The sequence below is a fragment of the Lissotriton helveticus genome, chromosome 9 (assembly GCF_964261635.1).
Source record: "Lissotriton helveticus chromosome 9, aLisHel1.1, whole genome shotgun sequence".
Taxonomy (NCBI): domain Eukaryota; kingdom Metazoa; phylum Chordata; class Amphibia; order Caudata; family Salamandridae; genus Lissotriton; species Lissotriton helveticus.
Window position 1 is genome coordinate 977,280,182 of NC_136070.1, and position 17,425 is coordinate 977,297,606.

General features: G+C 45.8%; 1 protein-coding gene across 2 annotated transcripts in view; it reads left to right on the forward strand.

Moving 5' to 3' along the window:
- The window catches only part of RAD54L2 (RAD54 like 2), a 796,737-nt gene that overhangs the window by 511,860 nt on the left and 267,452 nt on the right, over positions 1-17,425 (forward strand). For both annotated transcript variants that reach the window (XM_078661273.1, XM_078661274.1), the window contains exon 14: positions 17,285-17,403. In XM_078661273.1, coding sequence (XP_078517399.1) covers positions 17,285-17,403 — 119 coding nt within the window. The remainder of the gene's footprint in view (positions 1-17,284; positions 17,404-17,425) is intronic.

The following is a 17,425-nucleotide window of genomic DNA, read 5'->3' on the forward strand; positions in this document are numbered from 1 at the left end:
AATGTTCCAAGGTAATGTACTTTCCCGGAAAATTTACAACTGTCCTGCAAGTAAAATATATTCCTTTTTCGAGAAAAAGGGCGTTTCTTCGTCCCATGACGGAGCCGTTGAGCAAAAGAGGCTCGGCCTGCTGTCTTAGTCGCCGATACGCCTGAATATCAGATTCTTATCGATCACTTTATGTTGCAGGAGTAGAAAACACAACAGCCCTTGACCATTTATCTTTACTGCGTTCCTGCGTATTATACCTTTTACCCTTCATGTAATTGGACTGCTTTATTTCACTTGCCTTTTACTGATTCGAAAACAGTGACTATTATTAAAAACTTTACCAATGTAAATACTACTACCATGTTTTCTTTTAAAAACCTTTATTGTGAAAATGTCAGTATACAAATACGGGCCTATAACCACGTGGGCCGGCCACGGAGCAAACTGTAATCGTATATGATGAGGAGACATTTACACTGTAGAGGAACGTAACGGGCGGGCCATTAGGTTGCAAGAACTAAGGTGTCTAACAGTTGCGGAATCGGTGTACGTACATTTTATAATTAAAATACGACAGGGCCAGTTACAATAAAATTATCTAGATATACATTTGCGGGCAAGTACCATGGGTGACGTTAATTCGAACTTTCAATAGTACAGTATATCAATAGGGATGTCGAAATATTCAATCAATTCTCGTCCCCGCCCGCCATGTGCTTCAAAACTGCATACGTATCTCGTGATATCAAGGTTGTGCAACCAGTACACAACAAGGAGTTACGAGTCCCATTTATTCCGGCGCCATTTTGGGCGAGGACGGGCAGGTCCAGGATATAGTCAAAATGTCTCCACCAACCATCGACTATGATGATGTTCATATGCTGTATTTATTAGAGTAACACTCATCTGTCCACATGAAATTAATTTGCCACAATCTAAACATGTCATTTTAATCTTTCCAAAGTTCTTCTGAATGTTTGGGCCCGTTTCCCTTGCCTCTGATGCTGTCAGTGCCACTTCTTTGGTGAATGTACTGGCAGGTCGGGGATTGTCCTCCAAATCTCTCTTTTGTGCAGCACTATAATTAATCGTTGCCACCTCTCCATATGACGATGCATGGTATAATTACCATAACTATATTTTTTTTCGGTTCTTCTGGAGAGTACATCGTGGCAGATGAGGCAGGTAACGTACCGGGCATTTACCTTTTTGGCATGTAGAGGAAAGGAAAAAAAATTCGAGCGTTCGAGTTCTAAGGTGTCCCAGGGCCATTTTAGTAGACCAGGCCCAAATCCAAAGAACAGGCCGCCATTTTGAGAGTCCTGTTGCAGCCGCCTGTCGCTGTAGCAGCAAGAGCGGGTGAAACTCAGCTAGACGGCGCTCCACTGCAGATGAAGTGCCTCAACCTGGAGAGGCGGGAGAGGCTTGTTTGCTCCGCCTCCTCCCCCCCCCCCCCCCCCCCCCCTTCGGGCACCCCACGCAGTCTTTCAGCGCAGCATTGTAGGATGGCCACACCAGTGCGGCAACTTGCTAGACACCACCTCGGTGCCATCCGGATCTCGGCGCCCCACTGCAGATGAAGTGCCTCCACATGGAGAAGCGGGAGAGGCTCGTTTGCGCCGCCTCCCCCCCCCCCCCTCTTCGGGCACCCCGCGCCGACTTTCGGCGCAGCATTGTAGGATGGCCACACCAGTGCGGCAACTTGCTGGACACCACCTCGGTGCCAAACGAATCTCAGCGCCTTGTGGTGTCTTCCATTCCGAAAATATTGTTGGCAGCATTTTGAAAGGAAAGATAAACAGCCGTTTGTGTCCCTCACTACACCGTTCTCCTAGTGAGTCTCACATTGTTACATTTTAGGAAGAATGTTGAAGAGTAGTATGTTGAAAATCTGAAGCCATTGTTCTACAAACTCTCAACCAGCCTTGGATGGAAAAATCCTGAAGAATGTACAAACTGAAAACCAGTTTTTGTCTGTATAGCATCAGCAGCAACGCTTGAGTCAGCTTTGTGTGAAGCCGCCATTTTGATTCAATCAATAGCGTCCCCCTGCACACATTCAGGGACCTGGTCGTGTCTTCAGGTCAAACGGATTGTGGGACAAGATGCACAAAGGAAAAGGGAAAAAGTTCCGCCGGACCCCGGGAGGCGGCCGCCTATGTCATGGGCGATCTTATGCCACACCAGGGCAATAGTGAAGCTGCAGCAGGTGCAAATAAGCTTCAGACAGTGTTACAAGCGCTGCTCAGAACTCTCAACTATGACACCACCTCGGTGCCATCCGGATCTTGGCGCCTTGTGCTGGTTCCGGCCTATTCACACATCGGTCCGCTACTGACGCCACCTCACAGGCCAACGGGGCACCCCACGCCGACTTTCGGCGCAGCATTGTAGGATGGCCACACCAGTGCGGCAACTTGCTGGACACCACCTCGGTGCCATCCAGATCTCGGCGCGTTGTGCTGCCTTCGGCCTATTCGCCGCAAGTGCGCACGCAACTCAGCTGCATAGCGAGTGAAACACCAAGGGGCGCCCCACTGCAGCCGAGGAACCTCCATCTTGGGGGCGACGCACAGCATCACATTGCTTTCCAATGCAGTCAGATCCTCAAACAGCCCCCACTGACTGACGCGAACTCACAGGCCAACGGGGAGCCCCACGCCGACTTTCGGCGCAGCATTGTAGGATGGCCACACCAGTGCGGCAACTTGCTGGACACCACCTCGGTGCCATCCGGATCTTGGCGCCTTGTGCTGCCTTCGGCCTATTCGCACATCGGTCCGCTACTGACGCCACCTCACAGGCCAACGGGGCACCCCACGCCGACTTTCGGCGCAGCATTGTAGGATGGCCACACCAGTGCGGCAACTTGCTGGACACCACCTCGGTGCCATCCAGATCTCGGCGCGTTGTGCTGCCTTCGGCCTATTCGCCGCAAGTGCGCACGCAACTCAGCTGCATAGCGAGGAAACACCAAGGGGCGCCCCACTGCAGCCGAGGAACCTCCATCTTGGGGGCGACGCACAGCATCACATTGCTTTCCAATGCAGTCAGATCCTCAAACAGCCCCCACTGACTGACGCGAACTCACAGGCCAACGGGGTGCCCCACGCCGACTTTCGGCGCAGCATTGTAGGATGGCCACACCAGTGCGGCAACTTGCTGGACACCACCTCGGTGCCATCCGGATCTTGGCGCGTTGTGCTGCCTTCGGCCTATTCGCACATCGGTCCGCTACTGACGCCGCCTCACGTGCCAACGGATTTTCTACGCTTTTTATAGCCCTATGCCGCATAACAGGTCATGTGACTTGTTTATAAAACTTTTCATTGGTTCATTTTACTTTTGGTTTCCTAATGATGGAAGGCTTGATCATATGACCTAAAAATAACACTTTTCATTGGATTAAAACATTTTTTTTTCCCAAACGATGAAAGCCCCACCTTGTTTCTGGATGTTTCAGACTGAAGCTTGCGTCAGCATGAAAGCACCACCATCTCGTGGCTCCGTCGTGGTCATTCCGCGAGCAATCATGGCAGCCGCTCCCCACCGGAAGCCTGCAGGAGTCGGGGGCCCCCAAGACTTTTGTAGAATCTTCAAGGCTGAGGGGACGCTTTTGAGAATGGGGTCCAAGACCTAGCAGACAAGCGTCCGAGTTCCATGGTGTCCCAGGGCCATTTCAGTGGACCAGGCCCAAAAAAGAAAGAGCCTGCCGCCATTTTGAGAGTCCTGTGGCAGCCGCCTATCGCTGCACCGCAAGAGTGGGCGCAACTCAGCTGAATGGCGGATTTTGGCACAGTGTACCAAAAGCGGGCGGAATGGCAACTGAAACGGTAAAGGGGCGCCCCACTACAGCAGACGAGCCTCCACCTGGGGAGGCCCGTTCACGCCGCCTCACCCCCAAGCCCCCCCCCCCCCCCCCCACGCCGTTATTCGGAGCAGCATTGTAGGATACCAAAACCAGTGCGGCAACTTACTGGACATCACCTGGGTGCCATCCACATCTCAGCGCGTTCTGCTGCCTTGGGACTATTCGCACAACAGACCGCTACTGACGAGGCCTCCCCCCGCACCCCCCGGGACGCCCCACGCCGTTTTTCGGAGCTGCATTGTAGGATACCAAAAACCAGTGCGGCAACTTACTGGACATCACCTGGGTGCCATCCACATCTCAGCACGTTCTGCTGCCTTGGGACTATTCGCACAACAGACCGCTACTGACGAGGCCTCCCCCCGCACCTCCCGGGACGCCCCACGCCGTTTTTCGGAGCTGCATTGTAGGATACCAAAAACCAGTGTGGCACCCAGGTAACATCACCTAGGTGCCGTCCAGAACTCAGCACGTTGTGCTGCCTTGGGACTATTCGCACAAACCACAGCTACTGACCATTGTTGCTTCTTTTTTCAAAAAAATGTTTAAATGTATTTACTGTTTTTGTTGCGTTGTATATATTTATAAGTTATTAAAGTTTTATAATCCTACTACTTTGTTGGAGTGCTATATATTTTTAATGTGACACATAATTGTAAAAACTTTGATGTACAAAGAGGCATCCCTGGAATCTTCCGCTTCAGGCTCGGCCCCCTCCCCAATCACAATACAGGATGGTTTTCAGATAGTAGGAACGCGTGTGGTGTGACGGATCTCATCGGGTGGGGGCCTTGATCTACTGTAACTCCTTTGAAGAGGGGTGATTCTTTACAGCTGGGGCCATAAACTACATCTGCAAGGCTAGGTGATAGCCTGGGACCGGCCTGGACAATCGGACACAGAGGAAGAGGAGTGTCAGAGGGTGCGGTAGTGAATAGGGCGAAAGGGAGGTGTCGGGCGGGCACAGGGTGTGATTCTCAAGGAAGAGCAGCGCAGATGGGGGGAGGTTTATTGCCCATGCATAAGACAGAGAGCGGGAGTGACCAGTGCCTGGGGGAGATGCTTGCGAGGGTGGGGAGCCATGCTAAGGATCAACAGCGTGCAGAGAGTGGGTCTGGTCAAGGCATCTAAAATGGCTGCCGTGCACGACAAAAGTGTGGCATTTGAAAAAAGGCAAGATGGCGCAGACAATGTTTTTCAACACTTCCTGATTTCCTTCGAATCGAACGTTAACAGACGTTCTCTCCCACACTACCGGTCCCCCTGGGCTTAAACGCCGAGATGGTAGGGACTGCATCCCGTGGAGATAGGCCGAGACGTCACTCAGCAGAAAGAAAAAAAAAGTCTATAAACATACAATAAGTTAAAAGTCAATCATTCTTGTTTCCTTGTAGTACGCTCCCCAGTCCGCTTTCCGTTACGCGTACCGGGCGCACCCCACGAAAAAAAACAATTTTATTATTTATTTATTGCCCCGCGGGGCCCTTTTAAAGCCTCCACATCAAACCTAGGGGGTCAGGGAGGATCTACTATGCCCCCTTATGGTCATTTCCCCCTTTGTTTTGGCCTCCTCTTGTCTCTCGATCCTACCGAGAGACAAGATGGCGGCCGCTCCGGACTGTTTAGAATGTTGACAGACACCGGAGAGCCAATCAGCTTCGCTTCGCGAAGTTCCGTTACGCGTCAAGTACGCGAACCGGAGCGCGAACCGGAGCGCTGTTACAGATATATATCTTTTTTTGAACGTTAATTTCTCAAAATCCACTGGAGCACATATATTGAGACCTAGCAAAGGCACATCGGGCTAACAGTCCCTATAATTTTGCCAAGTTTCGTGCAAATCCATTCAGCCGTTCGGGCTAAAAGTGAGGCCAACCGCCCTATGGAAATTAACATGGGAAAAACGCGTTTTGGGACCCCCTTTTTTCTCGGGCCCCCCCTTGACGAACCCCCCCCAAATTTTCAGTGGCTGCTCAGAAACAAAATGTTCCATTTTCCTGAAAATTTCAGCCAATTCCGTCCACAAACGCCAAAGTTATTAGACATAGAATTTTCAAAAATCCCATAGAGAAGAAATCCTAACTATGTATACCTACTGGCGACCGCCAGTAGGTAATATATATATAAATATATATACATATATAAACATAATGTATGCATCTACATATCTATATAAATGCATACATATACATATATGCTTACATGAAAACACTAATGATAGCAAATCTAAAAAGCCACCTAAATACAAATAGAATTGCTTTAACTTAAACGGGGGGTTGAGCAGTTCGCTATACAATTCCGTCTGTGAATTGCAATATAGCATGTCTTGTGACCACTCCAGTAAAGTAGGAGGCGGACCCTGCGCACAGTGCATTTTAATTTTCCGCTTTGCAATTAGTAATCCCATTTCTATCAACCTTCGGATCTCCTTTGTGTTTTGAATAGGCCAGTAGGGCAAGCAGAGGCTCCGGAGATATAGGTACTTCTGCAGTATCACTCAATTCCTGAAATATCAGCCTCCAGTATTTAGCCCCCACTGGACATAACCAGGCCACATGTAAAAAATCTGCTGGACTCCCCCTACACCTATCACATTCAGCTGTTTCGGGCAGGCCATACCTATGCAAGGAAGCAGGTGTGTAATATACCCTTTGTAAGTATTTAAAGTGGATTAGCCTATGACGACCATTTAAGGAGACTCGCCGCGTCGACTCACAGCAGTATTTCCAGGTGTTGGCATCAATGATCATTTCCAAGTCAGTTTGCCACTCCAACCTCGAATTAGTGTATCATTTTGACAATAGTTTTGTACTGTTCCATCAATGCTAGATACCAGTCTATAAGGAGACTCAAATTTTAATATTAAAGTGAAAGGAGCTACTTCTGGTGGCTTCGCCATTTCATCACCTTGGAACTCTCGCATGGCGTGGTGCCCCCTATGAAAATGAAATTGTAATACTGACTTTCAGCCTCCACATCAGCCCACTTGGGCACTCTACCCTCCAGAAAGAGCTCACCAACTTTAGTAATGTTGATAGTATTTAACGCCTTAACCGCTGCCCGGTCTCCTCTCATGGGCAGCCAACCGCACCACTCCAGCGGAGTAATTGGGGAATATAATATAGTGCGCGCCTGTCTCTTCATCAGATCGTGCCACGCATGCACTGTGGTATTAATTGAGTCCAGGACTCCTGTTCGATGATCGGGAGAACGGAACAAGCAAGAGAGGTGATTGACGGGGCGACTTCCATCTTTTCTACGTGTACATGAGGAGTGTTCAATCGCTGATGCAGCCAATGGTATGCATGCAAGCTTTGTGCTACTCAATAATAAAGGTCCATATCCGGCGCTCCAAGCCCGCCCAGACTGAAGGGAAGGGTAAGGGTCTTCAACTGTACTCGTGGCTGCTTCCCAGACCATGCCAATTTCTTAAATATTGAGGTAATTCATTTTTAAAAAATGAGCTGGAAGGACCATGGGTATATTTATACAAACAAAAACCTTGAAAAGACCATCATCTTCATCAGCGATATTCGCCCAAGCAGAGAGATAGGCAGACGTGTCCAACGGTCCACATCCTCTTCGAGTTTAGTGACTGCCCTATCTTAGTTTTCCCTGAAAATTATCTCCGGGTCTGTATGAATCGGTACACCTAAGTAGGGTACCGGGTCTATAAACCAAGTCAGGGGAAACCCAATTCAAAGGGAGCAGTGCGTTTGTCAAAGGAAATATTATGGACTTATTCCAATTTATTTTTTATCCAGAAAGCTCCCCAAAACTAGCAACTTCTCTGAAAACAGGGGACAGATTAGCCTCTGGATTTCTGATATATAGGAGAGTCTCATCGGCATATGATGACACTATTAGACTGTAATTAGGAAATCTGATTCCTCAGAATCCAAGGTATTCCCTGTGTGCACTGGCAAGGGGCTCTGCTACTATAGCATATAGGAGAGGAGATAGTGGGCAACCTTGCCTGGTGCCTCCAGATATTTTAACTCAAGAAGTGACCATTTCCCCAATACTTATTCTTGCAGAAGGAGAGGTGTACAGAAATGCCACCAATTTCATGAATCTTTCACCAACCCCCATCCTCCTTAGTACCGCCCCCATAAATGCCCATTCTACAGAGTCAAACGCTTTTTCTGCGTCTAGAAAGACTGCAGAAGCTTTAATCTGTTGTACTGTCCCGAAAAAGGTACGCAAATTGTAAGTTAGGTTATGCCCCGGGATGAATCGCGCCTGCTCTGTGCTGGCCAATTTCGGAACTAGCGGCGTAAGGCGATTGACCAGAATCTTAGCGTATATTTTGGTATCTACATTCAATAATGACAGTGGGCGGAATGAGTAGCACTCGTCCGAAGGCTTACCAGGTTTCAGAATAGTGAATATCAATGCCTCTCTCATTGTTGGGGCATCTCACCTGATTCGCTAATCTCTTCAAATAGGGTTACCAAATGAAGGTACTAGTAGATCCCTGAACTCTTTGTAAAAAGCCACTGTTAGGCTGTCCTGCTCCGGGGCACTTCCCGGGCGTATACTTTTTAGGGCTTTTTGAACTTCCCAAGTCTCCAGCAGTCTCATCAGATATTCACGATGTTCATTCGTGAGCCAGGTAACTTTATGTGCATGGTAGTCTTGAACATTGCTTTCGTCTACATTTGCGCAAGAGCGATATAATTCATTTTAATACTGACCAAAATGGTTTGCTATACTTTCAGGATCAGTCAACAACTCCCATTCATCTGTCCGAATTGCGGTGATCGTTGAGGACTCTCTCCTATGACGAAGCAGTGTTTCCAGGCTGGCCCCCGGGCGCTCCCCCTCCCCATAGACTCTAGCCACAGCTTATTTGCACATATGTTCGACTTCAGTGTCGGCCACTTCGTGGTACTCCTCCAATGTCTTTTTTAACTCTTCAACACTATTGGCTTCTCCTCTGCGCCCCTACCCCAATTCTAACTCACTCAGGCGTTTTTTCAGGCTATCCTGTCGACCTCTGATGGCACGCAGCTCCTGCGAGTGTTTAGAAATTGCAATGCCTCTGAAAGTTTCCCAGACTGTGGAAAATCTAGGTACTGGCCCAACATTGTTTGCAAAAAAGTCTTTTACAGCTTCGGATATGTCCGCTTTAAATGCACTATCAAGCAGTGAATAGCGGGGGAACCTCCATGTAAATGGGGCTAATCTCTTCTGTGGATTGTGTAGCACCAGTAGTATTGGTGCATGGTCTGATAGGGTTCGGGGGTGTTCCATGCATTCCCTAACCTCTGGGTAAAGCGCTTGTGTCAGTAGTCTATTTTCGTATAAAGCTTACGTGGGGCAGAGTAATGTGTGTACCCCAACTGCTCTTTGAAACGAGTGTGCCAAACATCAACCAAATCCAGACGTATGATAGAATCAGTGATGGAATTTGTTGAGGCCGAAGTGCGCCGATGAGGGCCTCCCAACCCGTCCAGTGTTGGATCTAGGACGCAATTAAAATCACCTCCCACTATTATCGGTAGTGCAGTATCTATAAGTTAGGTTACGCCCCGGGATGAATCCCGCCTGCTCTGTGCTGGCCAATTTCAGAACTAGCGGCGCAAGGTGATTGGCCTGAATCTTAGTGTATATTTTGGTATCTAAATTCAATAATGACAGTGGGCGGAATGAGGAGCACTCGTCTGCAGTGACCACCTGAGTGATGTGCCTAGTCTCTGCTCCCTGGAGGACAGTCCGTCCATCCCATCTCTCACGTCCTGGTCTGCTCACCTAAGAAGCCGCCTGCTGACGTTTGCACCAATGCTTGACCTCCGGAGTTTCCCCAGGCAGAATAAGTGTTCCACTGGCAACCAGAGTTCTGAGATCTCTCACTGGGCACTATTGTCCGGCTTCCCACAGTGGCCGTGAGCATGCAGCAACAATTTGGAGTTTCCATTATTAGAGCCAATACTGACATTTGCTACTATAGTCATGTTTTCTTCTTCACTTTCTTTCTGAGTCTGAAGTGCTACGTCAGCTCCCATCTCTGGCTAGATACCTCCCCATTTAATCGCCCAGTGTATTTGGGTCCCTAACCTAGGAGTAAAATGGCATTCACCAATACCAGAACTAGGATTATACTCTCCTGTAACCATGGAGCCTACTAACATAACTAACAGTCCTTGATAATTCCACGTGTTACCTAGAACACTGTGGTTGAAAGGCGCATTGAAGCAGTCCTTAAGCACAGTAAATGAATAATTCCTGGGATATTGCTGAACCATATAAATATCAACAGACCATCAGTGAGTAGTATACTATATTAAATCTAGCTGTTAGAGCTTTAGAATGATTCACATCTTTTTTGTATGATTGTAGCCAAATTGGAGCCACACCGAGCAAGATTAAAGCATGTCAATTGTGGTGCCCCCCAAAGTACCATTTTATTACATACGCTGTTTAACATATACGTACTTACTTCCTTCGGCTCGGGTTTCTGCTTTTGGAACCTTTTATATGTTCGCCAATGACAACCAACTGATTGTTCAATTGGCAATTACAATGTTCTCTCTTTTGGGAAGAGCATGTTGTGCCGGCCAAGTCTTTGTCCATCATTATTTGGTGGATGTCCACCCACTTACTAAAATTCAATCCTAGTGGAAGTGAATTGCTTGTGTTTCTTCTCAAGTGTTATCTCCTGTTTCCCTTACTTGGCATGTGTCCTGCCACATTCCTTTTTGTCCATAATTTAGAAGGAAAGCTTGAAGGTAAATTATCATTAAAAGCTCAGCTAAAAATTATTTTAAAAATGTGTCTTACAATCTTAAATGTTATTATAATTTTTTCCATTTATTGATCCTCCTTATCACGTAACCTTTCTAAATGTCTTAATTCATGCAAGTCTAGATTATTGTAATGCGGTCTCTTTACCTCCAACTGATGTTCTTTTTCATGAACTCTTGTAAGTACCAAATGCAGCTGCTAGACTGGTTTTTAACGCTGCTAGAACACTCATTTCTCCTGTACTTTGCAGCCCCACGGGTTACCACTAAAGGTTATAATTTTCTTCACAGCTATGTTCATTGTTCATGGGTCAGTATGTCAACACACTTTAGGTGTTTTAGCTAAAAAAAATCTTTCTGTGTTCCCAAATTAGATCAACATTATACACATTCATTTTAGCTCTCTGTTCCTCCATCCCACACTTGTAAATTCTTAGATAGAGCATTACCGATTGTTGCAGCCAAAGCTGGAAGTCCTCTTTCTGCCTCTTCATTATGAATCAGACTTGTATAATTTCAGGAAAGTGTTGAAAACCTATTTATTTTAAAGTATTTTTTCTTTTTTCTGTTTCTTCTGCCTAATTTAACGGTTGTCTGTGGTTGTCCGTCCCATGATGTATCTGTGAACATGTACTTTAAGTATGTACCATAGGAGGAGCCTAGCCTGCAGCCGCGATGGCCGCCTGATCCCTCGGCTCCGCCGACCTTCGCGCTTCCCTCCCGCCCCGCATCCTATCGAGACATGAATCCTGATTATCAGTTCTGATTTCGGGTGCGGGAGGGGGCCCCGACTCCGATGGTGTGATTCTTTCGCAGCTCCATGCGGGGACAGCGGTGGGGCGCCCTCGCCTCCTCCTGGCGCTGCCCGGCGTGGACGGGTCTTTGTTCTCTGGGTGCGGCCGCCATTGCACATACTACAGCGGCCGCTGTGGTCGGCACTGGACTGGCCCGGCTGGCAGAATGCCGCGGCTGCATCCCGTGTGTCTCCTTTCACCGCTCGGCTTCTTAATCCGCAGGGGATACACTGAAGGCGATTGCTACGTTGTTTCACCGCCCGTCCTCCTGTATGTCTCTGAGCGCCTTTGATCTCGCTCCGCGACGCAGGGGGAACCATCTTGAGGACGGAGTCATCGGAGCCCCTTTTTTCATGATTCTTGGATATAATTGCTGCCATGGCTGCTCCGATGGCCGCACTTACGCCTGTCCGGTACACCTTGGGCGGTGTTCCCTTTGTACCCCTGGACCGAAGGTGTTCTACGGTGTGCGGGCGAGGTGCACAGCTTGGTGATGGTGAAATGTATGGCGGACCTTGTGGACTGCGCCAAACTTCTACGCCCCGCGTGCGAAGCTCCGTTGCATCCCTCCCTCCTGTGGCGCCAGTGCGACTTCTGGATATTCTGATGGCCCTGGATGATTTTCACGCTGCCGTGTGTGCGACTGCCGGTGACCTAGAGCGCAGTTTGGATTCGATTCTCACTGTTATGCCCTTGCCTACCCATGCACATTTGCGACCGTGTGGCGCTCAGTCTCATCCTGTGCCCGGCGATGGTGGACTGCCTGCCCTGGTGTGCCCGGCGAGACTAGTGATCTGCGCTTTCGAGGCCCCCCCAATTCTGTCCGTGACGGGGAGACATCGGTCGGATGTCTGGGTGCTTGCTCACTGTGTGGGGTCTCGTCCACGGACGCCATCTTTGGATACTCCAGTTTTGATGACTATCGGCGCTTTCTACGCTCTCCTGTGGCTGCTGCTGCTGTCTGGGCTGGGCAGGTTGTTCCTGGGTGATGTCTACATTTCTATCGCTGCTACGCGCCTGACAGTGGATTGGGCAGACTTACTGAGACGATATCCTGCTTTCCTGGGGTTCCACGGTTTGCTTGTTCCATTCAAGATGGCTACGGTGCTACTGGACCACGTCGACATTTTTGATCGCCGGGGACAAGGTTGATCTTTCCCTCTCAATCACCGTGATGCTGTATACTGTTGAGACTGGAAGTGAAGGACGGTACTATGAAACGGGACTTTGTCATTACGCCGGGTGGGGGGGGGGGGTGGGGTGGGGGTGTCTCCTCCTATGTTCTGACTGTTGTTACTCGTGCCGCTGGGCTGCTGATGATTAGTCGGGGATGTTCGGAGTTTATCCTGTATCGTTGATGGGGTCGAGGGTTGGGCGTCCTGAATAATGCTCTTCAAGAGCGGGTCTGTTTCTCTCCTCCTCCACTCTTTCTTTCTTTTATATACTTCTTCTTCTATATTTCGGGTGACTCTGGGCGACAGGCACGCTGTTTAGTGGGGTAGGCCATAGCCATTACAGTGATGTAGGGTGGGGAGGGTAGTTTGTTATTTTAGTTTGTTTTATTCTATGGTCCCTTTTTGCTTTCTTCCAGGGGGTGGGCTATGTCCTTTCTTTTTTGTCTCCTTCATTTCGTAAGTGTCGGCACTTTCTCCTGTTTCGGGGCTGGAGGGCTGTCTATTTGGCGTCCCATTCAATTGTTTGCTATGATTTGTCTTTTATGTTGGGGCCCCTTCAGGGGCATAACCTGTGTTTGGGTCTCGCAATACGGTGATTATCTGACTGCGTGGGGGGCTGTATCCCTCCCGTCCCCCCCCCCTCTTTTTCTGTATATGTTGCATGACGCCCTGTAGATATGGCCGTTGCCTCCTCTATAACTTATAAAATGAAACCTTTCTTATCCTGGCGCTTACTACGTAGCGATGTTATTCCGCGTTTATCCTGTATTCTTCCTGTTACCGTACACATTGATGTTGCTCCTCTTTGACTCTCCTGATTTTGCGGCCGGCCTGTGTGGTTGTAGGCCTGCGCTTGTACTGATATTTTTTCTCAATAAAGGTTTTAAAAAAAAAAAAAAAAAAGTATGTACCATAGACCTATGATTAACAAAGTGGAAAATCCTTCTGGTTCCAGTGTGTCTCAAAATCACACCATTCCTAGTGCTTCATTGTAGCAGTAGTGCTGCTTGGTAACTCCAAGCGGTGTTTATTTCAAGCTAATAAAGCAGACTCTAGCTATACTTCAGAATGTTTAGAGTTAGGCTGACTGTCCTTGGTGTAAGACATTCTCATCACACCTTCCCACCATGATTTGCCCTCCACTGGCTTTCAGTTGTGAAACTGACAATCACACACACAATACTGACTGTAGCATTTGCTTTGAGGTAGACAATTCCAAATTCCAAAAAACAGTGCCTCAGAAATGCCAAATACTCCTGTACCTCCCTTCTGCTTTAATCTAAAAATCAAACACTTGCCATTTGAAGGGTGCTATTCAAGCACACTGGGCACAAATGCCAAATGAACTCTGCACTCATTTCCATTAAGGTATTAAAATGTTTATTGATCAAAGAAAAATGTTATTCACAGAATCTGTATGCAAGGAGGTCCTCCAGCAACTGTAATGTAAGTAAGTGCTATTCTGCAAATATATAGTATTTTACAAACAAGCCTCTAATGGGAGTCAAAACGTTTAATCAGACAAAGGGAGTATACAGGTGCCAGAGCCTGAGATCATGAGAATAGAAGAAGAGGGACCTTCAGTTGTAACACTAAAATAAAGTTTTCTGCTGCCAAAGCTAATCAACATTTTCTTCTTCTAAGAGCCAAGATGTGAAAGAGGAATGTATGACTGAACCATGCATCCCATTGTAACACATGCCGGTACAACATGACCCTTACAACATGAATGCCAATACCACACATAACCTTTACACACATGTTTACAACAATTTTGCCCTTACCACTAATGCCGTTACAGTGAATTTCGTTGTAAAAGCATGAATGGTAAAGGCATACGCATGGTAAACATTTTGGCAGTAAGTATTTTACAGGTAAGTATAAACACGAAATATATATTTATATATTATATACACACACAAACGGTTTCTATTTTCCTGTAAAATACTTACATTTTCGTGGTAAAGGCATATTCTTTGTAAAAAAAGAAAAATGTACAGGTAGGCAAAACCACTTTTTTGTGTATGTTTTTTTAAATATATTTACACATGCAGAAATAAGTGTGTGTGTATATATATGTATCTTTATGTAAATGTACGTCTTCCCTGCTATCCATTTTCGGATTCCTGTTCATTTTGAGGCTATTTTCTTATGCTGGGCGTGAGGCTGTTGAGGTCTTGACCTTTTGGTTCCGTCATTACTGGACGGGACTAGGACTGTTTGTGTGTATATATATATATATATGTATATATGTATATATATATATATATATATATATATATGTATGTATATATATATATATATATATATATATATATATATATGTATATATATATATATATATATATATGTATGTGTATATATATATATATATATATATATATATATATATATATATATATGTATATATATGTATATATATATATATATATACACACACACACACAAAGGTTGCCCCCATAAAGATACAAAACACGAGGAGGTAAACACTCGTCAGTTACCGGCAGCAGCAGTATCCGCATTTCACCATGATTCCAAATCAAATGCCAAACGCATTTCAGACACTCCATATGTCCTTGATCACTGGCGATTTAACAAACTGAGGCAGCAGGCTTGTTTGGAACATTGATTTATTGAGTTAGTCCAAGTCCCGCCACAGTGGGCGTAAGCTGCAAAGCCTCATGTTACTTGTAGTTCCTTTATCCAACCCCCAGTGGGTGCCGCTGGCATTTGATTGGGAATCATGGTGAAATGCGGATACTGCTGCTGCCGGTAACTGACGAGTGTTTACCTCCTCGTATGTGGTATCTTTATGGGGACAACCTTTGTTAGAATACTAAGCTGCCATTCCAGCCGCGAAGCTGCCCCGACGCTGTGAAGCCTGATCAAGTCTGCTGGTCAGGCGAAACGCGTCCGAAACAGCTGACACAATAAAGTATCTGTGGCCAGTACGAGGTGTCGTCAATCCTTGTTTTGCTTGCACTACGAGGGATCGGAGAAATATATATATATATATATATATATATATATATATATATATATATATATATATATATATATATATATATATATATATATATATATATATATATATACCCCACTGCCCATACACAATCTAAACCCCCAAAATTCCCATGACACCCACCCTAAAATGACCCCTGTCACCAAAATCTCATACCCTCCCTGAACTCTAAAAATGCTCACCCTAACCCCCTTTTTAAAAAAACGGTTACCTAATATATAAATATATATATATATGATATACATAAAGTCTTGATGCTTATTTAATACATTCAAAACGCAATCCGAACCCGCCCTAAAAATGCTCACCCTAAACCCTTATAATAAACATTTCCCAAATATATATATATTTATACTTACCTAATACATTTAAACTGCCTATGCCTTTACCTTTCATGCCTTTAGAACGAAATTCATTGTAAAGGCATGTGTGGTAAAGGCATATGAGTTCTAAAATCAGGCGTGGTAAATGTTGTGTGTGGTAATGGGACTCGCGTTTTAGCAGCTGCATTGTTATAGCTGTTGCCTGTGAAATAGAGGCTCTAAGCCTCATAAGACAGTCATTTTCATTAGCCAAGAAGACAAACATGGCTTCAATTATAGCAAGCCAATGACTACACTGACACATAATAGTTTGCACCTGGAGCTCTCATTTCACCCATTTTACATAGCATTTAAAACTGGTTTGTTTAATTGTTAACCATTTCCCTCAAGGTAATGTATTTTCGATTACCAATAGCCCTTCATCCTGAAGCAAAATCCTGTTTGTAACGTCGGACACAAAACAACCACCCTAAGTTCCTGTCTCTTATTCCACTGCATGTTGCTTCTTATGTTTCGAATTCCATCCCTTAGCGTGCAAAAGTAGCAAATTAAGGAGTTGACAAATTTCTGCCTGTTTGGTGTTGATGAGGAAACGATTGTCCCCCAGCTTGTGTCCTCAAAAGATACTACAGGCTTAAATCTGCTAACTCCGAAGACCTTTCTGGAAGCAATTTAAGACGCTTAACCAGACGTAATCTCTGAATAAATAGAGCGAATACGCTGCTCTCTGTATGTTTTCACTCAGGAGAGACTGAGATCTACCCTTTCAGTGTTTAACACTATCGTTCGAACAGATACGGCAGACATAAACTCTCCTGCCGAACCTTTTTACAACTGAACTCAGGGGTTAACCACTTTAAACATTATAGTCCTGAAGATGGTCTCATCGACGAAAGCCTAGAGACCGAAACGTCGACTTTTACACTTCTTTCTCAACCTTTTCTGTTTGTGATATTGATAAAGTGTATACAATTGTAACAGTGAAGGATGTAGTAATATATTTTTTCCTTTTTGTTCCATTGCATGTGTTATTTACAAGTACCTTTATGAACTCTTTAAGATAAAATCTATTTTTTATATACACCTGTGTTTTTGCTATATATTCCTTTATATATTTTTTTGTGAGATTTGTTCAGAAGTACAAAAATATCTCGCTATTGGAAATTAGGTGGTCAAAAGAATTTAATTGGCAAGCAAAGAATAAATCTTGCATCTAACTGTGAATCAGAATATTACAAACTGAGTACTACAATAAATCCCTTGAAGGCACACTTACCTTTTCATTATTTAGCGTTGAGGCGTTTATTGACCCCAGAGAATTGACCCCTTATATTAATGAATACATTTTTTTTGTTGTTGCAGCCAAAGCCTTTCCACTCTGTCTGTCATAGAAGAGTTCCTGGCAAAGAGGCCCAAGCCGGCATCCCCTGGTACAGAGGGTGATGAAGAGCAGACATGGGTGCGGAATCTTAGCTATTACAGTAAGTACATCTTACTTTCATC